Source organism: Mobula birostris, chromosome 6, assembly GCF_030028105.1.
Source record: "Mobula birostris isolate sMobBir1 chromosome 6, sMobBir1.hap1, whole genome shotgun sequence".
In the NCBI taxonomy this organism is placed as follows: domain Eukaryota; kingdom Metazoa; phylum Chordata; class Chondrichthyes; order Myliobatiformes; family Myliobatidae; genus Mobula; species Mobula birostris.
In genome coordinates, this window is record NC_092375.1 from 155,809,556 (window position 1) to 155,836,166 (window position 26,611).

General features: G+C 41.1%; 1 protein-coding gene across 3 annotated transcripts in view; it reads right to left on the reverse strand.

Moving 5' to 3' along the window:
- LOC140199493 (inositol polyphosphate 1-phosphatase-like) overlaps positions 1–26,611 on the reverse strand; it is a 61,423-nt gene that overhangs the window by 24,474 nt on the left and 10,338 nt on the right. For 2 of the 3 annotated variants that reach the window (XM_072261685.1, XM_072261684.1), the window contains exons 2-4: positions 20,713–20,949; positions 10,647–10,707; positions 4,164–4,364 (exon numbers count right to left, since the gene is read on the reverse strand). In XM_072261685.1, coding sequence (XP_072117786.1) covers positions 4,164–4,364; positions 10,647–10,707; positions 20,713–20,916 — 466 coding nt within the window. In that variant the 5' untranslated portion in view covers positions 20,917–20,949. Of the gene's footprint in view, positions 1–4,163; positions 4,365–10,646; positions 10,708–20,712; positions 20,950–21,976; positions 22,877–26,611 lie in introns of those variants that run through there. The other variant, XM_072261683.1, reaches the window with a different exon arrangement.

Consider the following 26,611-nt stretch of genomic DNA (forward strand, 5'->3'; position numbering starts at 1 on the left):
GCCAAAAGCCAATGGCAGACCAAGCCACCAACTGTGGCAAGCCTTGTGTACCATAACAGACTACTAAATGAAACTAGGCAGTATTGCTGGCAACAACACATCCTTCTGCAATTAGCTCATGCATTCTATGCACATATTGAACAGAAAATCAGTGAAATGTCACCAGCTAACCCAATAGCCTATGATGCACCTGAAACCCACAGCCACTATCACATGTGTCAGATCAGCCTTCCAGGGAGTACACTCACGGAAAGCAACTGGCCCTGGTCGAGTCTCGAGCTGTGTCCTCAGATTATGCATCTTCCAGCTGGTGCAGTATCCCTTACTCCAATGTGAGATTCCCAACTTCTCGAACAAAATGACTATCATCCCAGTGCCAAAACAAAAACAAGGGAACAGCAACATCATGTCTCAACTCCTATTCTTCGTGCCCTGACAGATGAGGACCAATATACCACACACCATCTTCACTGCCACATGGTTTTAGTGAACAATGTATTGGTACTCTAAGCTCCCTCTGTTATACAACACTCCTTAAGAGCTCAATCATTCCAGCTGAGGTGACACTTCACCTGAGAGTGTGTTGGGGTCATATACAGTGTCCGGTGCTCCTGGTGTGGCCTCTTGTATTTGGTGAGACCCAGTGTCGATTGGGAGACTGCTTCACCAAGCAATTATGCCGGAAGATGTGGGATCTCCCACTGGCCACCTATTTTCATTCCATTTCCTATTTCCATTCCAATATGTCAGTCCATGGCTTCCTCTACAGTCGCAATGAAGCCACACTCAGGTTGGAGGAACAACACTTTATATCCTATCTGGGTGACCTCCACCTGATGGCATGGACATTGACTTCTCGAACTTCTGATAATGGACCCCACCCCCTCTGCTTCACCATTCCCCATCCCCTTTTCCCTCTCTCACCTTATCTCCTTGCCTGCTCATCGCCTCCCTCTGGTGCTCCTCCCCACTTTTCTTTCTTCCATGGCCTTCTGTTCCCTCCTATCGGACTCCCCCTTCTGCAGCTCTTTCAGCAACCAGCTTCTCAGCTCTTTACTTCGTCTCTCCCCCTCCTGGTTTCACCTATCACCTTGTGTGTCTCTCTCTCCTCTCCTGCATCTTTTAAGTCTACTCCTCATCTTTTATTCTCCAGTCCTGCTGAGGTGTATTGCCCAAAACATCCACTGTACTTTTTTCCATTGATGCTGCCTGGCCTGCTGAGCACAACCTGCGATTGTGTGTGTTGCTTGGGTTTCCAGCATCTGCAGATTTTCTCTTGTTTGATCATTCACTGTACAAGTTTTACCCTGGTTTGACTTCCAAAAACGCTACACTTCACACTTATCCACATTGAAAGCTATTTATCAATTCTTGGCCCACTATCTAGCTCGTCAAGCTCTCCCCTGTAATATTTGATAACCTTCTTCGCTATCTACAATACCATCTATATTAGTATCACCTGCAAACTGAGTAGCCATGCCTTGTACACTCACATCCTAACTGTTTATATAAATAATGAACCACAGAGATCCCAGCACTGACTCCTGTGGCACACCACTAGTGACAACCCTCCAGTCCAAAAGACATCTCTGCTTCCTACCATACCTTGCCCAGATCCCTAACACGACCATGCTACCCCTGGACTTCTGATATCACACTTTTAAAAGCCCTTCATTTGTCAGTCATTCCTTTACCAGCAAGCAGTCTCACCCAGTTGACCTCGGGAAAATCCTGCCTGTTGTCCCCATAAATAGCCCTGCCTCTATATAGAACCTTAATCTATAGACCTGCTCTAACTTTCTCTGTAATTATTTTAAATATTTGTCCCTTGCACTTTATTTGACTACCTACACTGTATTTTCTCAGTAACCGTAACTCTTTATTCTTCCTTTATTTTCCTTTTTACTACTCTGATGTACTGCATGATCTGTAAGGATGGCGTACAAACAAAAGCTATTTGCTGCATTTTAGTGATAAACCAATGCAGATACCATGGAGCAATTTGAAAATCATGATGAGATTTTTAATATCAAGGTTTTTTTTTTAACTGGGAGCCAAATTGGATCAAATGTAACAGAACTACAGTATTTGCTTTGAGCCTGGATGCATCCAGAGATGTTTGGATGACCTCATGGTTATGAAAAGAAGAGGGAGGTCAGCCAGCACATCATTGGAAGAGTCACGCATGAAAGCAACAAGGCATGGGCCTGAGTTTCAACCGCTTTAAAAATTTGGCAGGAGGATTGACGGGCAATTCTTTGGACGGAAACATGCACTGTGTGTGGAAATTTGACACAGAGGTTGTAACCAATATTGTTGGATTCAGAATTTTCCCTTGTAAGGAGAAAAAAACAAGGAAAGTGCATTGTAATTAAAAACATATTAATGAAATCAAAGAACCATACAACTCTGGAACATGAGCTAGAGATTAGAGTGTACAACCCAATATTTCAACACTAAATCTGTTATGGTTAGGAAGAAATACATGTGCCCGCCTCTGCCAAAGTACACACCTCAGAGTCTTATGGTCTTATAGGAGAATGGAGATGAGAGGGATAATAAATCAGCCATGATGGAATAGTGGAGCAGACTCGATGGACCAGGAGGCTAAATTCTGTGCATACTGTATGTCTTGTGGTCTTATTGTCTCACATAGGCACGTAAATAAAGTGGCTGACACCAAGAATGGCTTGGATGAGGCCGGCTAATCTGGTCACCCACCCCTTCCTCTGTGGCTTGACAGCCGCTGTCCCAGTCACAATTGCTTGTCCTTCAAATGATCCAAAATGGCTTATCAGTTTACTGTTAAGAAAAGCAATAACTCCATCAATGACTCTGCTTTGTACAAGCCACAAGCCAAACCAATAAGTGAACTTGTCAAAATAAAAACTTAAGCAGCAGCCACATCATGCCGCTGCACTGCTATATTAATGGAAGGGCAGGTTGAATTTAAACAAATCCTTCGATATTTAATGTTGTTTCAGAGAGAAGTAAACAGAAAAAAATGCCGAAGTAAAGAAAATAAGGTGGGTGGGCTAAGTGAAGATAAATGATTTCTTTAAAAGGTCCAGTTGAAGGGCAAACTTCAGTAAGATGATTTTCAAATCAAGCTTACAACTACATTGGTGTAAATACAAATTCTACCAAACAGCTAATGTTTGACATTTACTTGTGGCATAGGTTCCTGTTGTGGTTACAGAGGCGTGGATGCTGTTATTAAAGAGTTCTTTTTTTGTAAGTTGTCCAAATTAAAACTAACTTCATCAACAGCATCAATTGATGTGCATTAATAATTTTTCAATAAGTAACCTAGACTTAACTTTTCAGAACATTTGAATGTAATTATTATGCCCTTCTTTTGAGTGGTCTAATGGATCAGTTTGTGCATTTCTTACTTTCACCTTTGCAAACTCTTAAGTTATTTTGGACTTTAGCTTTTGTAACTTACAAATGAACTCAGAAATACATTCTATTTGACATTTTGGCACACCATTGCAAAAGTAACCAGATTTCAAAGGCATATCATTGACTGTAAACCACTCTAAGGTAGAAGAAAGACATCAAATAAATGTAAGGCACTTTTTCTTTGTGGAGAGCCTCTGTTATGATTCCATCTAGAGATATTGTTACTTTAAGGTTTAAAGTTGAACTCACAATTTTAGTGAAGCAGCATGACTGTTAGACCTTCCAGATTCAATCATTGGACTGCGAATCTGAGTAAATTATGATTCATATAATTTGGACTCTTGACCGGTTGGTGAGTACAGTCAAAAGTAGACTCATAGAACATTGAACCCAGAAGGATTCAGAACATATAGGGGTCAGGCATATTCTTACAGAAGGTCACAACAGGCTCTGGGGCACTGACCTGCTTTTTATTTATATTCTTACATTTCTTTTGCACACAGAGGAAACTTGTTCAGGATAGGGAATAAAAAGATAGTTAGCTAGGTTATGTTTATGTTGGTTCTGAGTGTTATACATAAATTTAATAATTTCATCAGTTGGTCCCTTGGCCAACTGGAGTTCAGTTTTATGTGCCTTGATAACAATGCAATCACATATTGGTTCATAATGTTAAAAGAAAATCAGCTTCATTCCAAAACCAAATCTAAATTATTTTACTAAAGGCGCTTCTATTTTAGTACTATTTGCTGACGTACCTATAGGATCTACCCAAAGGGCCATGGTATCCTGGGGGATTTCTGCTGCCAACTTTTCCAGTGCTGGATCTTCAATTGAGACATCATGATGTATAATTGAAGCCAGTAGTTCAGCTGCAGTTATGTTTCCATTTAGCACTTTGCTCAACAACTCTGCTGTATCTTCCTCTGTTGCACACACTCCAACTTTAATCTTTTCTCCTAAAGCAGGGGAAAAAAAACTGCCACAGTTGGTAATCGGTACAGCGAGAATCTTCAGCTAATTATCTTTTCTTTCTATTTTTAGTTCAGCTTGTACTAATTGATGCTAAATATAGGTGGGAACAGCACCAAGACAGAGAACCTTTCATCAAGTCCCTGTAGTGGAAGACAAATTAAAAATTGCATAAGCCATCATTTACTTGGGAGACGGACACCGAGTCTATAGAAGTGAGGTAAAATGGCATCAATGGCTATGGTCCCAGTACAGGTCGATTGGTGTAGGCAACTTAAGTGGTTCAGCACAGACTGAAGGACCTGTTTCTGTGCTGTATTTCACTATGATTCTATGACTCTCTGACTATTAATTGAGGGTGGATGGGGGAGATAATGAGTTTATTGACTGTGAATCTAGTTAAATAAAAAGGAACAGTACACTGGAGCTTAACAGCAGACAGGAAGAAAATTAATGGCTTTTGCTTAATTTAGTGGTTGCAACTGAGCAGCAAGTCAACATGACAGTGGAGATCTTGGGAGGATGGAGCATCTCTAATGTGAACTGGTAAACATAACAGTAGACCATATGTTCTTTTGGCTGAACACTCTTCTGCCAAAGCTGGAGAAACTTAAAGTGCATATTTATGTGCACTGACATTTATATCATATGTCTAACATCAGATTTAACAAAAACAAAAAAAAACAAATATTGGAAATGTAAAGCACATAGGAAATGACGGAGAGATACTAGATGAGAATGGACAGGCTGGGGGAGCAGTTTATGTTCCAACAAAATCTCATTGACCTGAAGTGTGAACTTTGTTTCCATCTCTACAGATGCTGCCTAACCTGCTGAGTATTTTCAGAGTGTTCTACTTTTATTTCAGATCTGATAGTACAAACAAGACATTGGAATCAAGCACCGAAGAATGACCTGGGCATGACTAGCAGTGCAACAAAGTATGAACGTTGGAACTTATTTAGATGGATGGAAAAGTACATCTCAACCTTTGCAATCATGTAAATGCAACTCTGCCAAAATCCATGAAGTGTCATAATGTGCCTGGTTTATGAGGAAAGGTTGTATATTTTCTGAGGAAAGACTGAGCAAACTAGGTCTTTTCCCTCTGGAGCAAGTGTGAACGAGGAGTGACTTGACAGGTATAAAATGATAAGGAGCATTGATAGAGTGGACACCCAGTGCCTTTTTCCCAAAGGTTAAAAGTTCAAACTTCAAAGTACATTATTATCGAAGTATATATACAGGTCCACAATCCCTTATCCGAAATCCTTGGGGCCTGTTGCATTTCAGAATTCAGAATTTTTCAGATGTCAGACTCCACCCGCCCCCCCACCACAATACCAAAAAACACGTATGCTCAAGTCCCTTATTTAACCTGTCTCAGTGCAGAGGACTTTAGGACCCAGCAGCGCACCAAACCTACGCACATCCTCCCATATACTTTAAATCATCTCTAGATTACTTATAATACCTAATACAATGTAAATGCTATGTAAATAATTGTTATACTGTATTGTTTAGGGAATAATGACAAGAAGAAATATTATTTCCAACAAAAACATTCAATAAAACATAAAAATATACAGCTTCAAACAAACCGAATCAAACACATGGTAAGTGACTTATTGGAATAAATGTGGAATGTCACTGTCACTATAAAACTTCAGTAACTTGTCTTTCTGTTTATTTAAATCATATACAGTGGTAGTTCCGACACTATTTTCTTCAGCACAGACACACCACGATCAAGCTTCTGCAATAACTCCACTTTCTGCGTTATTGATGGAGAAGGTTCCTTCTCTTTTTCTCATTGTTACCCATAGGGGTATCTGCAGCTCTTTTTGACATTTTCACAGTGAAATTAAACACAAAGTCAACAGTGAACACAAAATATCAGCAAACAGCAAATGCACATGTAACCAGTAAGAGCGCTGAGCCACAACTGACATCTGGCAGCCTCTGTTAGTGCTGCCACTTCACAGCTGAGTGGCGTCAGCTGTTGGCGAAAAAAACTTTGGTTTTCGGAGCTTTTTGGAATTCAGAATTCCGGATAAAGGAATGTGCACCTGTACCATACACAACCTTGAGATTCGTCCTCTTGCAGGCAGCAACAGAACAGACATAATAGAGCCCACTAAAAAAAAACTCAAAGACCGTCAAGCACCCAATGTGCGAAAAAAGGGCACAAATTGAGCAAGCAATAAGACGGTAAAGAAAGGCTGCACAGAACATGAGCTGCAGAGCCTCTGAAAGTGAATGCACAGCCATGGAGCCAGTTCACCACAGCAGCCGATCCAAGAACTCATTGGCTGCAGGCCACAGCCATAGAGCCAGTTCAATGCTGGAGCAGGTCCAAGACCCCATTGGCTGCAGGCCACAGCTACAGAGCCAATTCAATGCTGGAGTGGGTCCAAGACCCCAGTGGCTGCAGGCTACAGCCACAGAACCAGTTCAACACTGAAGCAGGTAAAGTGTCTTGGAGTAGTGAGCTGAACACCAGCTTGTCCTTCGTGCTCAGCCTTGATGCCTTAATCTTTGTAATCTGGCTTGAAGCTAAAATCAGCTACACATCGATTGGTTTACCATTCTCGGCCCTGGGGCCTGCTACCTCGAGTCGGCCCAAAGTTTTAAATGACCCCAAGTCCGCTCCAGCAACGGCCACTGCAGTCATGCCTGCATTCTTGAGAGTCCAGTTTGCTGAATCCTTCAGAATACCACAAAACACTAGGTTGTACAGACGGTTCAAAAGCACAACTCCCAAAGGAAAACTACAGGCTGTGGATTGCCATGACCATAGTCCAGAAAAAAGTATAATTGATAGAATAGTTAGTGATTTGTTTGCTGCCCACAAAATGTTGCCGTATCTCGACAGCACCACCTTGCCATTGTTCCCAGGGTGGAAATGGCCATTACAAGAGAGCATATTTCAAGCTGATTGGAGAAACGTGTGGGGGGGGGGGGGATGTCGGAAGTAGGTCAGTGTACACAGAGTGAACGGACTGCATTACCAGGGCTAGTGGTTGAGGCAGATACAATACATTAGAGACATTTAAGAAACTTAGCTAGGCAAATGGGCAAAAGAAAAATGGAAGGCAGGATTAGACTGACTTTAGACGAGGTTAAAGACACCAGCACAAACTTGTGGGCCGAAGGCCCTATACTGGGTTGTATGGTTCTGTGTTCTTCATACATGCTGCTTGTGGGACTTCTCTGTGTGTAAATTGCCTGCTATGAATGTCTGTTAAACAGCTGTGCATTTTAAGAACAATAAACAGTTTAGTGTTTTTGGGTCCACCCATGCCACAAAAAGGATAATATGAAAACATGTTTTCATAATTTTTTTCAACACGGACTAGAAGGGCCGAGATGGTCTGTTTCCGTGCTGTAATTGTTATATGGTTATATGGCAAACCAGATCATCCTTGTTTTGCAACAGAGTTAATAATACACCGAAGTACTGACGAAACTCTGGCACATATATTACCCTGAAATATATATTATCCTAAAATTAAAACACAATCCAAAAGCAAAATAGCGGTCAAAAGGTCATTTAAATAATTAAGAAAGCATACTCAAAGAAAAGCAGATACATACAAAAAGTTCAATTCATAAGGCTTAGCTTCAGCAGTTCTTACCTCACAATTTGCCTATCTTCTAATTAAAAGAAAACCACAAGAGCAGTCTATAAAAAGACTTACCAGCAGTACTTCATAATGAAAATATGGGTGAAAGACATTAAAGGAATATTTATATAGTACATTGAATGCTGCAGTAAGGGAAAAGCACACCATTTTGTTTTTACGGAGACCTCCAGATTGACAGTCTACAAGAGGTCCAAGGGCCACTCATGACCAAAGACATTTTTACGTTACTGATCGATCCGTACCACTCATGCAGTTCTACTGTTCTGCAGTTGCCAGTGAACCAGATGTAGGCTAGGCCTAGACAAGATTCACCAACTGTGTCCAATTGAATGGAGAGAAATGGCTCCAAGGAGGCTGATAAGTTTCAAGTAATTTGCAGAATTTTGAATGAATTTTTGGGAACATTATTTGGAATAAATCATGACTTTCATTACATTTATTTTCAAATATGTGATCTTTCCAGTCGTTTCCTGCTGATTATGTCTGGTTATAAAATGTGGCTTTTACTGGTGGATGCATAGCATTGGTAGTAAAACTGCAGCATATCAAGGATTGTACTATGTGACCAGCTGCCTTCTTTATCTTACAACAAAGTTTAATGTAGAATTCTCAGAAACTTACCATTTTAAACTTTTGTTCCATATAACACCTGAATTGTTACTTTGCATGACTAGTCAGACCCCACATTGAGTACTGTGCCTCTCTTCAGGAAGTTGGAAAGTTGATTACATAGAAACATAGAAAACCTACAGCACAATACAGGTCCTTCGGCCCACAATGCTGCGCCGAACATGTACTTACTTTAGAAATTGCCTAGGGCTACCCATAGCCCTCTATTTTTCTAAGCTCCATGTACCTATCCAAGAGCCTCTTAAAAGACCCTATCGTATCTGCCTCTACCATTGTCGCCGGCAGCTCATTCTACGCACTCACCACTCTCTGCGTAAAAAACTTACCCCTGACATCTCCTCTGTACCTTCTTCCAAGCACCTTTAAACTGTGTCCTCTTGTGTTAGCCATTTCAGCCCTGGGAAAAAGCCTCTGACTATTCACATGATCAATGCCTCTCATCACCTTATACACCTCTATCAGGTCACCTCTCATCCTTCGTCGCTCAAAGGAGAAAGGGCCGAGTTCACTCAACCTATTCTCATAAGGCATGCTCCCCAATCCTGGCAACATCCTTGTAAATCTCCTCTGCATCCTTTCTATAGTTACCACATCCTTCCTGTAGTGAGGTGACCAGAACTGAGCACAGTACTCCAAGTGGGGTCTGACCAGGGTCCTATATAGCTGTAACATTACTTCTCGGCTCTTGAACTCAATCCCACAGTTGATGACAACCAATACACCATATGCCTTCTTAACTACACAGTCAACCTGTGCAACAGCTGTGAGTGTCCTATGGACTCGGACCCCAAGATCCCTCTGATCCTCCACACTGCCAAGAGTCTTACCATTAATACTATATTCTGCCATCATATTTGACCTACCAAAATGAACCACCTCACACTTATCTAGGTTGAACTCCATCTAATTCATTTGAGGAAATGCATTTTCAGTTCTGTAAACTTAATGAATTGTTTATTATGGTCACCAAAATGTTCTGTACATACAATGATACACGAACCAATCACTAACAAAGAACATTCATCAACTTGGATAACCATAACCACTGTAAAGCATTTAAGTCTAGATCCATGTATTAGAATAAGGTCACATACTTCACAACCATCCTTTGTTTGCATAGATAATTATTGGGATTAATTAAAAATGTTACAAGCGAGTTCTCGATCTTATGGTTGCAGTTAAAAAGTGAATCATGTTGAATAATTTTGGGAAGACATTTTAAGTTAGGATATATTGATCACATTAGTTGCTGTAAGTGTTATTTATTCTAAAATATGTAAGCATTTACATTGGATTACAAGTCACTCATAGGTAACTATGCTATAAATTACTAGGGTTGACCAGAGAGCTGATGCATCTTACATGAAACAGGCCTCCCAGCCCATCAGGTCTACTGACCACCAATCACCCATTTACACTAGTCCTACATTAATTCCATATTGTATTCTCTCTACGTTCTTGTCAACTCCCCCAAAATTTTTACACTGACTGACACATTAGGGGGCAGTATACAGTGGACAATTAACCTTCCAAGCTGCACCTCTTTGGGCTGTGGGAGGAAACTGGAACACACTGAAGAAAGCTATACAGTCACGGAAAACATCCAAACTCGGTACGGCAGAACCCCAAGTTAGGATTGAACCTGGATCTCCATCACTATGAGGTAACAGCTCCTCCAGCTGCCTCATCATGCTGCCTCTTCCGATCTCAGTCACCATGAAAGAATGGCCATCTTATACATCAACAGGGTACAGTGAGATCTTTTTAAGAGTTTTTTTTAAGGATTCTTCTTTTCAGTTTTAAATAGTAAGAGGTCTAAAACTCTTGATGAATAAGCATTAGGGTCACATTAATCAAACCGTGCACAAGCAAATTCAACAAGATAGCACGTGCACCATACCTAGACACCGTTCTTGAACTGCAAAGTGCTCACAGTAGCAAGATGTTGCTAAGAGGTTCATTGTAAAAGATTTAAATGAAGTTTTTACTTACCCAAACTGTTAGTGAATTCATTTGATTCTTCACCAAATATGTGATCTTCCAGTCCTGGAAACTGAATATTGGAATATTAAGTGTTATACTCTGGTTCCATGCAAATTGATCTATGAATTTCTACTACTGAAAAAATATATCAAATATATAAATATTGTTCTTGATATAAACTGTTTTCATCACATTTTTGACATTATACTTTAAAGTGTCAAGAACATGCAAAAAGGAAAATATGGTCGCCAGCACCATCTTGCTGTCCCTAAGCTTAAACATAGGGGAAGGAGGGTACATGCCTTCAATGTGTGTGGTCAACACTTTCCAATAAGGCTTGCCAAACTGCAAGAGATGTGTGCTCTTGGGTGAGAGCAGTTCCACACCACGGAGAAGCTCAGGCTGATAAGTCTGGCAGGAAACAGAGCTAAGGTCTCTGCTCTGCATTATGCAGAAGGGCCACAAAATAGTTTGTGTCATTCAGCAAAACAGAAATGAGTCTGGCAGAGAGAAGTGCCAGAGAACATTTAATTCATGTTTATTTGTTAGCTGTGCTATGGTACTTTCCTTGGTGATCAGATTGATAATGCAGTTCTTCACTTTCTATAATTGACTTGTAAAAGGATAGGACACACAGATTCTGCCATGAAATGTGTATCTGTTGCTGAACAAACATTAGGCATTTTAAAGTCGATCTTGCCTGGAATTCCCCAAGCCTTTTTTCTGATGGTCATTAATTAACTGGTCGATGACAACCAGTGTAATCTAATGCGCACAGAAGACCTTTATGTAGGATTTTCACATCAAATCCATGACCAAATGAGTCCAGTTTTTAGGCACTATTCTTTGCTTTCATAACATGTCTCAGAAATATATATATATATCAGAATATTTTTGCCACTGAATATGCCAGAAAATCAGTCCTTGTGCTTGTGAGGAATAACAAATCACAAAATGACCAATTTCATGGGTTGTGTGATGGACTCAAAGGTCGTCAGACATATATTCAGTGTCTATTTTGAGCTTGGACTCTTTTCAGGCATTCTGAGCAACATCCTTAAACATCTCACAGAACAGATAATACTTTGGCCTGAAATGCCAGCTCTGCATTTCTCTCCAGAGATGCTGTCTTAATATTTCCAGCACATCCTATTTTATTTTGGGTTTCCGGTCTCAGTAATACTGAGAAGGGCATTAAACAATTTGTGTAGCTAATGAGGATAACAACTCCCATTTAAAAACCCCTTAACAAAACCTGTCTGCTATGAGCACCATACAAGTCTCAATGGGACTAATACATTCTGATTAGTAACCGTTGTTAGGTTCTTATGTATACTTTTTCATTTATTTAGAGACATAGCAAGCCCCTTCAGTCCAGTGGGCCTGTGCTGCCCAATTACACCCCTATGACCAACTAACCTTCAAAGCCATATGTCTTTGGAATGAGGGAGGAAACCAGAGCACCTGGGGGAAACCCATGCAGACATGAGGAGTGGTGTGGGATCACTCTCACCCAAGAATACACATCTCTTGCAGTTGGGCAAGCGTTGTTGGGGGTGTTGGCCACACACATTGAAGCTACGTGTCCTACTTCCCCGATCATTAAGCCCGGGGACAGCAGGATGGCGCCAGCGATATCTTGCCGACAGCTCGTGAAGCCACCAGGTTCTCTAGTAGATATCCTTCTTCTGTTGGCACATGGCCAAGTGGTTAAGGTGTCGGTCTAGTGATCTGAAGGTTGCTAGTTCGAGCCTCAGCTGAGGCAGCGTGTTGTGTCCTTGAGCAAAGCACTTAACCACACATTGCCCTGCAATGGCACCGGTGCCAGGCTGTATCGGCCCTAGTGCCCTTCCCTTGGACAACATCGGTGGCGTGGAGAGGGGAGACTTGAAGCATGGGCAACTGCCTGTCTTCCATACAACCCCTTGCCCAGGCCTGTGCCCTGGAAATCTTCCAAGGCACAAATCCATGGTCTCACGAGACTAACGGATGCCTGTTATCCTTCTTCTGAACAGCAGTCGCTGCAGTCTCCAGCCTGCAATTTTATTTTTAAGGATGTACTTTTGAGTTGACTAAATATTTTGGTGTTTTTGCAGTCTCCTGGAGGGTTCAGCGAACTAGACTCTCGAGAGTGCAGTTACAGCTGGGCAGCCATCACCAGGTGTGGACACTGTGTCGAGGCCCGATACCGGAGGATAAGCCCATGGTTGGCTCCATTACTCCATGCCAATTAAAGCGTCAAGCAAGATTAAAATCTTCTTGGACAAGAGCAGAAAACGAACAGGTGTTCAGCGATGTCTGCCTGTGTTTGATCAGTCTCCCCCTCTACTTGCTGCTGCCTTCATCCGGGAGGTGCAGGAGTCTCGGGTCCTGTGCCGCTGTGTTCAGGACCAGTTGTTGCCCTGCAGCCACCAGGCACCCAGACAGGCGTCACTTGCCTCAGCATTGAACTCCACAGTTGTGGACTCACTTTCGGGGACTCGGTGGTTCACGTTCCATGTGTTTTTGTTGACTTTTTTTTTTACTATTTGCGCGATTTTGACCTCTTTGGATATGGGTGCTTTTCAGTAAATTTTATTGTGTTTCTTTGTTTTGTGAGTGCCTGCAAGAAGATGAACCTCAAGGTTGAATATGATATACAGAAGTTTTTAAAAAATTTAGCGTGGCAGTTGTGATGTCTGCTATTAGAGTCTGTATATATAAGCGTTTAAGAATCAGGCTGGGAACGAAAATTTCAGGTCACCCAGCTACCACTGCATTCACACAAAAAAACCTGATGCTGACCGTAAGTGCAGAAGTACGCTCTTCCTGTATGCTAACAAATGTGCTTTCTGGGGCTCAAGATCGAATCAACTAAGTGCACATCAATTTACAAAAGTAAATTTGCTTTTTTCTTTTCACTAAAGAAGCACAAAGGAACAGGTTAATGTCAAGCTTTGCCCTGTTTGGTACATCTTGTTAACATTTCCTTATTCGGGAAAGTTCACCCAACCACCTGGAAATCCATTTTCTATCTTACGTTTATTGATGCTGACAACTGAGTCAAGAGTGAATTCACTAAGACCAAGTTATCTCTTGCTTGACTGGAGGTGGCCCCAGTTTATTTGAAAAATCTTTGCATCCCTCGTTAGGTGCAGCAAATCCAGTCCGAAGCCACAATTCTGAGTGGTAAAAGAGCTCTGAATGCTGGTGTTATGATGAAATTAGTTCCCACAGATGGCTAGGGTTGGGTGATTGTAAGGAAGAGTTAAAAGGGATTTCTCCTTGGTATATACCACAATAAAATGGAAGTCTGAAAGATAAAATGGCGTCAGCTTGGAATATGGTAATGAACTGCATTCCTTCTTATTGACCAATACCTTGTCTATATTTTGAACATATATTGTTAAGATTAGATACCAGTGAAGAATGTTTCCCCCTTGTACAATTAACATCTCTAGTTTTGTGTTTCTGCGTATACCTAGGCCAAAGGTTGTGAGGGACAAAAAATGGACTTAAAGAGTATAAAAAGGGGCAATTTCTTCATGTAAGAGGCAAATCTTCTCAGTTGGGGTCACGACAAGTGCTGGTGCTATGAGTTGGAGGTAGGGACAAAGATATCGGGAGAGTGAGAGAGGACAAAAAGTATCTTGAAAGTTTGTTGGATCTGTGGCTCCCTTCTGACATTGTGCTGATTAAGTGGATGACAAGCATTATCTTGTTTTCTGTACTACTACTTCAGTAATCATTTGATTTGTCTTTTTCTCTATTGTATGGCTTAAGTGACACTAATAAGGTGATTTCTAGTGGCCTTCAACACGTGTGTAGTTCCTTTTTTTGCGAATACCTTGCTCTGCTGAATCAGAAAATAACACTGAATGGATTTTAAAACATTATCATTACGTTTCCTCTCATTTAGCATAGATCATAGAATAGTACAGGCCCTTCAGCCCACAATGTTGTGCCGACCCTTAAACCCTGCCTCCCATATAACCCCCCAACTTAAATTCCTCCATATATCTGTCTAGTAATCTCTTAAATTTCACTAGTGTATCTGCCTCCACCACTGACTCAGGCAGTGCATTCCACACACCAACCACTCTCTGAGTAAAAAACCTTCCTCTAATATCCCCCTTGAACTTCCCACCCCTTACCTTAAAGCCATGTCCTCTTGTGTTGAGCAGTGGTGCCCTGGGAAAGAGGCGCTGGCTGTCCACTCTATCTATTCCTCTCAATATCTTGTATACCCCTATCATGTCTCCTCTCATCTTCCTTCTCTCCAAAGAGTATAGCCTTAGCTCCCTTAATCTCTGATATAATGCATACTCTCTAAACCAGGCAGCATCCTGGTTAACAACACACACAAAAGTTGCTGGTGAACGCAGCAGGCCAGGCAGCATCTCTAGGAAGAGGTACAGTCGACATTTCGGGCCACGACCCTTCGTCAGGACTCGACCCGAAACGTCGACTGTACCTCTTCCTAGAGATGCTGCCTGGCCTGCTGCGTTCACCAGCAACTTTTGTGTGTGTTGCTTGAAATTCCAGCATCTGCAGATTTCCTCATGTGAGCATCCTAGTAAATCTCCTCTGTACCCTTTCCAATGCTTCCACATCCTTCCTATGGTGAAGTGACCAGAATTGGACACAGTACTCCAAGTGTGGCCTAACCAAGAGTTTTATAGAGCTGCATCATTACCTCGCGACTCTTAAACTCCATCCCTCGACTTATGAAAGCTAACACCCCATAAGCTTTCTTAACTACCCTATCCACCTGTGAGGCAACATTCAGGGATCTGTGGACATGTACCCCCAGATCCCTCTGCTCCTCCACACTTCCAAGTATCCTGCCATTTACTTTGTACTCTGCCTTGGGGTTTGTCCTTCCAAAGTGTACCACCTCACATTTTTCCGGTTTGAACTCCATCTGCCACTTCTCAGCCCACTTTTGGATCCTATCAATGTCTCTCTGCAATCTTCAACAATCCTCTACACTATCCACAACACCACCAACCTTTGTGTCGTCTGCAAACTTGCCAACCCACCCTTCTACCCCCACATCCAGGTCGTTAATAAAAACCACGAAAAGTAGAGGTCCCAGAACAGATCCTTGTGGGACGCCACTAGTCACAATCCTCCAATCTGAATGTACTCCCTCCACCACCACCCCCTGCCTTCTGCAAGCAAGCCAATTCTGAATCCACCTGGCCAAACTTCCCTGGATCCCATGCCTTCTGACTTTCTGAATAAGCCTACCATGTGGAACCTTGTCAAATGCCTTACTAAAATCCATATAGATCATATCCACTGCACTACCCTCATCTATATGCCTGGTCACCTCCTCAAAGAACTCTATCAGGCTTGTTAGACACGATCTGCCCTTCACAAAGCCATGCTGACTGTCCCTGATCAGACCATGATTCTCTAAATGCCTATATATCCTATCTCTAAGAATCTTTTCAAACAGCTTTCCCACCACAGACATAAGGCTTACTGGTCTATAATTACCCAAACTATCCCTACTACCTTTTTTGAACAAGGGAACAACATTCGCCTCCCACCAATCCTCCGATACCATTCCCGTGGACAACAAGGACATACAAGATCCTAGCCAGAGGCTCAGCAATTTCTTCCCTCGCCTCGTGGAGCAGACTGGGGAATATTCCGTCAGGCCCTGGGGACTTATCCGTCCGAATGTATTTTAACAACTCCAACACCTCCTCTCCCTTAATATCAACATGCTCCAGAACATCAACCTCACTCATATTATCCTCACTGTCATCAAGTTCCCTCTCATTGGTGAATACTGAAGAGAAGTATTCATTGAGGACCTTGCTCACTTCCACAGCCTCCAGGCACATCTTCCCACCTTTGTCTCTAATCGGTCCTACCTTCACTCCTGTCACCCTTTTGTTCTTCACATACTGAAGAATGCCTTGGGGTTTTCCTTTACCCTACTCGCCAAGGCCTTCTCATGCCCCCTTCTTGCTCTTCTCAGCCCCTTCTTAAGCTCCTTTCTTGCTACCCTGTATTCCTCAATAGACCCATCTGATCCTTGTTTCCTAAACCTCATGTATGCTGCCTTCTTCCATCTGACTAGATTTCCCACCTCATTTGTCACCCACGGTTCCTTCACCCTACCATTCTTTAACTTCCTCACTGGGACAAATTTATCCCTAACGTCCTGCAAGAGATTTCTAAACATCGACCACATGTCCATAGTACATTTCCCTGCAAAAACATCATCCCAATTCACACCCACAAGTTCTAGCCTTATAGCCTCATAATTTGCCCTTCCCCAATTAAAAATTTTCTTGTCCTCTTTGATTCTAGCCTTTTCCATGATAATGCTAAAGGCCAGGGAGTGGTGGTCACTGTCCCCCAGATGCTCACCCACTGAGAGATCTGTGACCTGACCCGGTTCATTACCTAATACTAGATCTAGTATGGCATTCTCCCTAGTCGGCCTGTCAACATATTGTGACAGGAATCCGTGCTGGACACACTTAACAAACTCTGCCCCATCTAAACCATTGGAACTAATCAGTTGCCAATCAATATTAGGGAAGTTAAAGTCACCCATGATAACAAACCTGTTATTTTTGCACCTTTCGAAAACCTGCCTCCCAATCTGCTCCTCGGTATCTCTGCTGCTACCAGGGGGCCTATAGAATACTCCTAATAGAGTAACTGCTCCTTTCCTGTACCTGACTTCCACTCAAACTGACTCAAAAGAGGATCCTGCTACATTACCCACCCTTTCTGTAGTTGTAATAGTATCCCTGACCAGTAATGCCACCCTTCCTCCCCTTTTTCCGCCCTCTCTATCCCTTTTAAAGCACTGAAATCCAGGAATATTGAGAATCCATTCCTGTCCTGGTGCCAGCCAAGTCTCTGTAATGGCCACTACATCATAATTCCATGTACGTATCCAAGCTCTCAGTTCATCACCTTTGTTCCTGATGCTTCTTGTCTATCTCCTCCTCAACCTCAACCCCAGTTCCCAGCCTTCTCCCTGTAACCTTCGGTGCCATGTTAAATCAAGAACCTATCAATCTCTGCCTTAAATACACCCAACGACCTGGCCTCCATAGTTGCAAGTGGCAACAAATTCCACTAATTCATCACCCTTTGGCTGAAGAAATTTCTCCGCATCTCTGTTTTGAAAGGGCTCCCTCTATCCTGAGGCTGTGCCCTCTTGTACTAGACTCTCCCACCATGGGAAACCTCTTTTCCACATCTACTCTGTCTAGGCCTTTCAACATTCAAAAGGTTTCAATGAGTACAGACCCAGAGCCATCAAACATTCCTCATATGATAACCCTTTCATTCTTGGAATCATCCTTATGAACCTCCTTTGGACCCTCTCCAATGCCAGCACATCTTTTCTAAGATGAGGAGCCCAAAATTGTTCATAATACTCAAGGTGAGGCCTCACCAGTGCCTTATAAAGCCTCAGCATCATATCCTTGCTCTTGTATTCTAGACCTCTTAAAATGAATGCTAACATGGCATTTGCCTTCCTCACAACCAGCTCTACCTGCACGTTAACATCCAGGGTGTTTCGCACAAGGACTCCCAAGTCCCTCTGCGTCTCAAATTCCTGGATTTTCTCCCCATTTACAAAATAATATGCACATTTATTTCTACTACCAAAGTGCATGACCATGCATTTTCCAACATTGTATTTCATTTGCCACTTTCTTGCCCACTCTCCTAATCTCTCTAAGTCCTTGTGCATCCTACCTGTTTCCTCAACACTACTTGTCCCTCCACCAATCTTTGTATCATCTGCAAACGTGGCAACAAAGCCATCTATTTCATCATCTAAATCATTTATATACAGCATAAAAAGAAGTAGTCCCAACACCTATCCCTGCGGAACACCACTAGTCACTGGAAGCCAACCAGAAAAGGATCCTTTTATTCCCACTCGCTGCCTCCTACCAATCAGCCAATGCTCTAATCATGTTAGTAACTTTCCTGTAATACCATGGGCTCTTAACTTGATGAGCAGCCTCATGTGTGACACCCTGTCAAAGGCCTTCTGAAAGTCCAAATATACAACACCCACTACATCCTCTTTATCTATCCTACTTGTAATCTCTTCAAAGAACTCCAACAGGTTCATCAGGCAGGATTTTCCCTGAAGGAAACCATGCTGACTTTGTACTATCTTGTCCTGAGTCACGAAGTACTCCATCACCTCATCCTTAACAGTTGACTTGAACATCTTCCCAACCACTGAGGTCAGGCTAACTGGTCTATAATTTCCTTTCTGCTGCCTTCCTCCTTTCTTAAGGACTGGAGTAACATTTGCAATTTTCCAGTCCTCTGGCACCATGCCCAGAGTCCAATGATTTTTGAAAGATCATTTCTGAATGCCACCACAGTCTCTAATGTTACCTCTTTTAGAACCCTAGCGTGCAGTCCCTCTGGTCTGGGTGACTTATATACCTTTAGGTCTTTCAGCCTTTTGAGTACCTTCTCTCTTGTAACAGTAACTGCACCCTCTTCTCTTCCTTCACACACTACATCAGGCATACTGCTAGTGTCTTCCACAGTGAAGATAGACGCAAAATACTCATTTAGTTCATCAGCCATCTCCTTGTCCCCTGTTATTATTTCTCCTGTCTCATTTTCTAGTGGTCTTATATCCACTCTCATTTCTCTTTTATTTTTAACATACTTGAAACAAACTCTTTGCTTTCATATTTCATCTTTTCCCTTCTAATGACTTTTTTTAGTTGCTCTCTGTAGGTTTTTAAAAACTTCCCAATCCTCAGTCTTCACACTAATTTTTGCTTTGTTGTACGCCCTTTCTTTTGCTTTCACAATAGGTTTGACTTCCCTTGTCAGCCACGGTTGTACTATTTTACCATTTAAGTATTTCTTCATTTTTGGAATACACATGCCCTGCACCTTCCTCATTTTTCCCAGAAACGCACGCCATTGCTGCTCTGCTGACACCCTTGCCAGCAGCTCCTTCCAATTTACTTTGGCCAGCTCCTCCCTCATACCACTGTAGTTTCCCTTACTCAATTGAAATACTGCCATGTCAGACTTTACTTTCTCCCTATCAAATTTCAAGTTGAACACAATCATATTGTGATTACCGGTTCCCAAGTGTTCTAAGCTCCCTAATTGCCTCCATTTCAATACAACTTAGAAACTATGAAGAATTTAAACATATCGACGATCACCTTCTAACAATGAAAATGAAGATTTGGCGGATGCAATTGTCAAAAATTGTATGAAGGCAGTCCATTATCTACATTAGATGTCTGTGCTGATTTAGTTCATTTACAGTAAAACTAAAGAACATGGCAGCTTAATTCCTCCAATTGATAACTATAGGGAACTAATACGCAGTTTGAGAATGTTCAAATTTGTTCTGTGTGTTTCATTTAAACACATATTTTAATTCAGGTAAATGGTAGTTTGTCTTTTTTATGCAGTACCTTTTTAATTATTTCCAAGAAACTTCAGCTAATTGGGGCAGCTGCTTCATTGGGCCAAGATGTACTGGTCCCAATGTTTCCTAATTAACTGGAATCCACTGAATAAACATCTGCAGGTGTTGGCAATCTCAAATAAAAACTGAAAATGCTGGAAATACTCAATAGGTCAGGCAGCAGCTATAGAAAGAAAAATGGAGTTAAAGATTCAGGTGCAAGTTGAAATGTTAACTTGGTTATATTTTTAATATTTTAATTTTATGGTATGAATGTATATTTGCTTGCTCTCTAGAATGTGTGGCATGTGCTTTGTGCTGTGTATATTTTGTATCTTGGTCCCGGAGGAACAGTGTTTCGTTTAGCCGTGTTCATGTAGGGTTTAATGATAAGTAAACTTGAACTTGCTTTCTCCCTTCACAGGTCAGCTTGACTTGCAGAATGCTTCCAAGAAATACATACAGCAGTTGATGTCCACACATGAAAAAAAATTTGACAAAAGATATACACTCCTGCAGCACATACCATAATAACTACTATACGTATCATAATAAATCAGGTTCAAGCTAAGTGTTTCCAGACACTGAGAAAGCTACATAAATATTTCCTTTAATTAACTGCTGTTGTTATTTCCCAGTACTTACTTTTTTTCCCATGTCATGCTTGATTGCCTCCTGAACCAACACGTCTGCCAGTGTTTTGAAATCACTGACAAATTTCTTATTTTTCTCACTGCCTTTTTTTTCCTGCACCAAAAGCTGGAAGAGCGCCTCCTCTTGTTTGCAAGCACGAGCAATGTTTGCAGATTTTTCTGAGGCATGGACTAGTGCACTCAGAACTTCTGACATTTTGAGAGCTAGATGTCTGTGTGGGCAGTTCTCCTGAAAGAAAGAAACAGAGATCCATTATAACATGTAAAAAGGCTATTTGCCTCTGACCATCTGTTTGCTGCTGTGAAACCATGCAGATTTATACTCGTTACTCAGTAAGTCTATAATTTCTGCATTTTGAAGCAGGTCCACTCATTGAAGGAGATGTTTGCAATGCTGGGCATATTCTTGAGGGACGATTACATATTTTTGTGTAAATTATCAAACTTTTAATTACTTGATGAATAATATTGATATTATTTACACCTCCTTTAACATGGCACATGTACATGTCATAAGGCCAGTTAAATCCAAAGCACTTTGTGCTTTTACAAGGGTTATTGCATTACTATAGCCGTGGGCAATCCCCTGCAATCTGCAATACGACTGGAAAAGACTTAAATATCAAAAGACCTTTGCTCAGCAACCAGTAAGGTAATACTGTACAAAACAAATAAATCTGGAAATCATACTGAGTTTTTCCCTACTGTGCAATGCCAAGCGCAATTGGTGTTTGTCTTCAGATGTTCTTTTAAGTAAATCTTTGACAAAAATTAAAAATGCACCTCAGAAATTCTAGACTGCTTCAGGAAAAAAAAGCTCTGTAACATAGCTGAAGCCTATTCGGAGAGGTGACAATTATTGCTGACTTTAAATTCTGGTGAGTTCTTTCAATCTGTGTTATTAAAATTAATTATACCCTGAGCTCTAAGGGAAATGAAGGGTTCCATAAACATTACTCTTCCTGTAACAAATAGTGTGCTTGTACATGGTACTGAGTGAACTAGCTAAACCTTCCCTGGTTGTTGGATCTTGGTGAAGATGAGTTTGCTTATATTGATGAAGTCCTACTAAATTGGTTATTATACTAACGGAAGACCAGAGTCCTTTTGACTTACAGTGTGCGTCATCTAAAAATGGTATAAGAACAAGAAATGGTGGAATATTCAGCAAATCAGGCAGCACTCAAGGAAGCAGGCTTAATGTTTCAGGTTAATAACATTTTACTTTCGTTAACTGGCACAAAACTTCTACTTACATACATGGTAATCTGCAGAAAAAGAATATATTTTGAACGTGTTCATTGCTTTTATTGTGGAATATGCTTGCAGAAATTTTATATACGGAAATCATTGGTGTTCTGCTCAGTTTGGCAGCAATTCAGGGTCATTTTTTATTTTGTCCGACCTAATGTTAATCTTCAAATAGAGTTTAATTTCTCCAAAGTGTTTGTTCTTTGATATCTGTTAAATCAAGATGCTTTAATTAAACTTAACATCCAAAAGTTGAAATAATTTTTAATCATCCATATGCAAGAGATACTTCCCAATAAAGAGAGGCGTTCTAAGAAATGCCTCTACCTCTCTCAGTAATTTTTAGGTTGAATCTCATACTTGCACATAGAACAATAAATTAACTCATGAACTCATAACTCATATGTCGTGAATCGAAATTTCAAAATGTAACAGAAACTCTCTCCCAGAAGACAAACTGTTTCGTTATAGCATGAACTCAAGACCGTCGAGGCAAAGGGAGTTTATCCCCTTTCCTGTGATCAGCTGCTTGATCCCACACTTCCTTACAATGCAGAACTATGAATTAGGAAATCTTGCCACCTCCAAATGTGAAGAGGCTTGCCAGCTGCATGTCAGTGAGCACCAGCCAAGAATGAGGTATGTCTCATTCATCTCAAGGCAGTACAAATGACAAGGTTATTTGGTGATGAAAATCACACTTAAGTTGTCTTCCTGAGAAGCAAGCGATCTGCACCATAATTCCCCTCTCATTTAACTCCTCAAATGTCAGGAAACACACCATTATTGCACATCATTAGGGGAAACTGGTGTCCAGTATCCACTACAAATTCGGTACGAAGCTGGGAGAAGTCCTTTCCCACCGGCTTTCAAGATCCTTCCCAAGATTTGACAGCTGAAGGCTTGAAGCAATGTTCAATAGTCAGATGTCAGACCCCTATTTTCCAGTTCAAGAATCTTCAGGCATCAAGACGTCACTAAGAGGGTGGCCACAGCTCCTCTGAGTTGCTGCATTGGAAGGCGGGGCTCCCATTTTATGGCAATTACTGTTCTTACACTCCCAACAACTTTTCATGCAAAAACTTGAGAAAAATCACAGTTAACTTCCATTGATGAAGCAAAATGATTATTAGAAATAGTATTGCTCAGCGTAGATAACTGTGACCCAGGTGAACTCTGCAAAATCATCTGGATAATGGAGCATTCATTCATTCATTTGATGAGTTAATCAGCAGGCACACTACACATGACAACTAAAACTCAAGAATTTATAAATCCTTGACCTTGTCAAAATGGTCATTGAGAATAAAGTATCACAATGATTGCATTGTTTATTGAACACACAGTAATGAAATCTTGAAGCTCTACTTTGAGGTTCTTCAGAACCAAACTGCCGTGTTGCTAGACTAAAGTTCTCAGTGACCTTTTTTCAAATTCAACAATCCGATCATTACTTTCTTGTCATGCTGTCCCAAGAGGTACAAATTCCAGAATTTGCACTTCCTTTCTAATACATAAGGAAGAAGTTACACCCACAAGTAGATTAGATTGGTATCTATGATAAAGTAAAAAGCATATTAGTCAGTTTGAAAAACTACATAAGAACACAGAAATACAATGCAGGATCAGGCACTTTGGCTCAACATGTCTGTAAAGACTAAGATGTCAGTCTAACTAATCTTCCCTCAAACAAAGCCATGCTGGCTTTCCCTATTTAGTCTATACTTTTCCAAGTGCAAGTAAATCCTGTCCCTAAGAACCTCCTCCAGCAATGTCCCTACCACTGGCTTATGACTCCAGGTTGGTTCCTGTTGGCCTCCTGAAACAAAGGGACAACAGTGGCTATTCACTAATCTTCTGAGACTTTACCTATACAAAGATCTCTGTCAAGCCCTAGCAACGTCCTTCCTTGCCTCTCTTAGAATCGAGGAACAGCTTCCGTCAGGCCCTTGGGGACTTATCCACATTAATGTTTCCCAGTGCACACAACACTCTCTCCTTTTTAATTTTGGCATATCCTAGAATATCAATCCAACTCTTCCATCTTTATCTTTCATCCTCACAGGAACATGCTGGCTTTGAACTCTAACCAGTTGACCTTCAAAAGATGAGAAAATCTGCAGATGCTGGAAATCAAGGTAACACACACAAAGTGCTGGAGGAACTCAGCAGGCCAAGTAGCATCTATGGAAAAGAGTAAACAATCGACATTTCAGCCATGACACTTCATCAGGACTGAAAAAAAAGAGACGTGAAGTCAGAGTAAGAGGGTGGGGGGGGGGAGGTGGAGAAAGAAGTACAATGTAGCAGGAGACAGATGAAACCAAGAGGGGGAGGGGTGAAGGAAAGAACTGGGAAGTTGACTGATGAAAGAGATAAAGGGTCAGAGAACGGGCAATCTGATAGGAGAGGACAGAAGGCCTTGGAAGAAAGGGAAGGGGGAGGAGCACCAGAGGGAGGTGATGGGCCAGTAAGGATATACGGTGAGAGAGAGAAATGGGATTGGGGAATGGAGAGGGGAGGGTGGGGGTCAATTACTGAAAGTTCGAGAAATCGATGTTCATGCCATCAGGTTGGAGGCTACCCAGACAGAATATAAGGTGTTGCTCCTCCAACCTGAGTGTGGCCTCCCCATGGCAGTAGAAGTAGCCATGGACTGATATGTCGGAATGGGAAGTAGAATTGAAATGGGTGAAGTGGCCTTTAATAGACTCCCACATGTCAGATGTTGAGTTAGCAATCTACTTCCACCGGCTCCTGCTCAACACTGCTGTTATTAGCTTTCGCCATATCATATCTTACCATCAGTAAAAGAAACCTAGCCTCCATCTCACAAGTTGAAAGCTCCTCACTCAATTTTAAGCAAACTGAAATTTCACGTATTCTTTTTGACATGGGGCAGCAATTGTCTTAATTATTTTATGTTTTTGTCTCAGTATCAAAATCAGTGTATCACTGACATACATTGTGAAATTTGTTGCTTTGCACAGCATAAACATTACTGTAAGTTACAAAATAAATAGCGCGAAAGGTGAATAATGAGGCAGTGTTCATGAGTTCATGGACCACCTAGGTATCTATATGGCGGATGGGAAGGAGCTGTTCTTAAAATATTGAGAGTGGATCTTCAGTCTCCAGATCAATATGAACAAATACATGTCTCAGTTCACCATCAGCGCATACAGTAATCATTCTCTACTTCAGCCTTGCACTGATTAACGAACTATATACTTGAATACCAATTGCAATGCCTAAGCCAAGAACAAAGTCCGTTTTAATTTTCATCCTCCATTGAATATCTTCTACAGAAAACACGATTAATTCAATATAAATGAGTGCTAATAAATGGACCTTGCCAAAAAATAATTTTTGATATGTAGCTTTCAATTCTAGGAAATAAACAAGAAAAACCACATCATAGGAGTCACAATATCATTTGAAAGTCATGTGGTAGCTTACATGTTAAAAAAGATATGAAAAAAGGCTTCACAAACATTTTGAAAATAAAGGCAATTCCCCTTTAACATAGAGCTACACAGAATAACGGCACCAAAATTGCTTCAGTTTAATATTTAACTTACTCCAGCATGGTCAGCATACAATTAAAAAGGTATATTGCAGATGACATTTCAGCAGTGCTTTGCAATGATATCTTCAATCTACCATGTTCAGTCTGCAGAAAGTGACTGCCCAGCAAGAAGAACTTTTGGTATTAAGAACAGTATTTAACGGAAATGCTTTGCCACACTTTGGTACTTGATCTCTCTGAGATCTATATTCACTGTACACTCAAGTAAGCGAATCTCAGGGTAATCTTAAATGACACTGGTCCAAAGGTCACTGTCTAATTATTCCAGCTTTACTGATTTGCCTGGCTCCACTTAAAAATGTCATCGAGCTTTGAATGTCATTGCAGAACTATCACAACTACGAACAGACATTTAATCCACATCTCCACTGAAAATGTCAGCGATGAAAGGCAATTAATAAAAGCCAGCAACATATACATACCTAATCTCTCAAAGACTATCTTTTTTTTTAAAATTGTAGTTAGCACCATTGGTCCACTGCTTACTGTTCCACTTCTTTCTCATCGACGTTACCTCCAGCAATGTGATAATTGAGACAATGCATCTTTGCACCATTTGAGTACAATGTTACTCTGCTGTTTAGTCAGCAGGAGGTATACTTACAATATTGCCTGAAGTGATAACCAATTGAAATTTACCTTGTAATCACTGGTTTAAATAACTGCACATGACAACTACTACATGCATTCTGTAGTGTGTTCTTAATTGTTGAGACAAGTGCCTTAAGTTTCCATCACTAGAGACTTTACAAGGGTGTTCTAAGCCATTCTGACATTACAATGAAACTGAAATTGAGATCTGAAGTTTTCTACAACACCAAAAGCCACTTGCCTTCGCCATTTTCACAAGAAGCCTTTGATTTATTTATACCTGAAGTTTTATTTCACATTGTGTGTAAAACTGTGCAGTGAAATTATAAATCAGTGGTTGACTATATCAGATCCTTGTGTTCTCTTAAATGTCTCTGTTAGTTTTACAGAACAAAATATACAGAAAATAATATTGTCAAACTAATATATAATTCAATAACTAACTAGAGCATCAAATAAC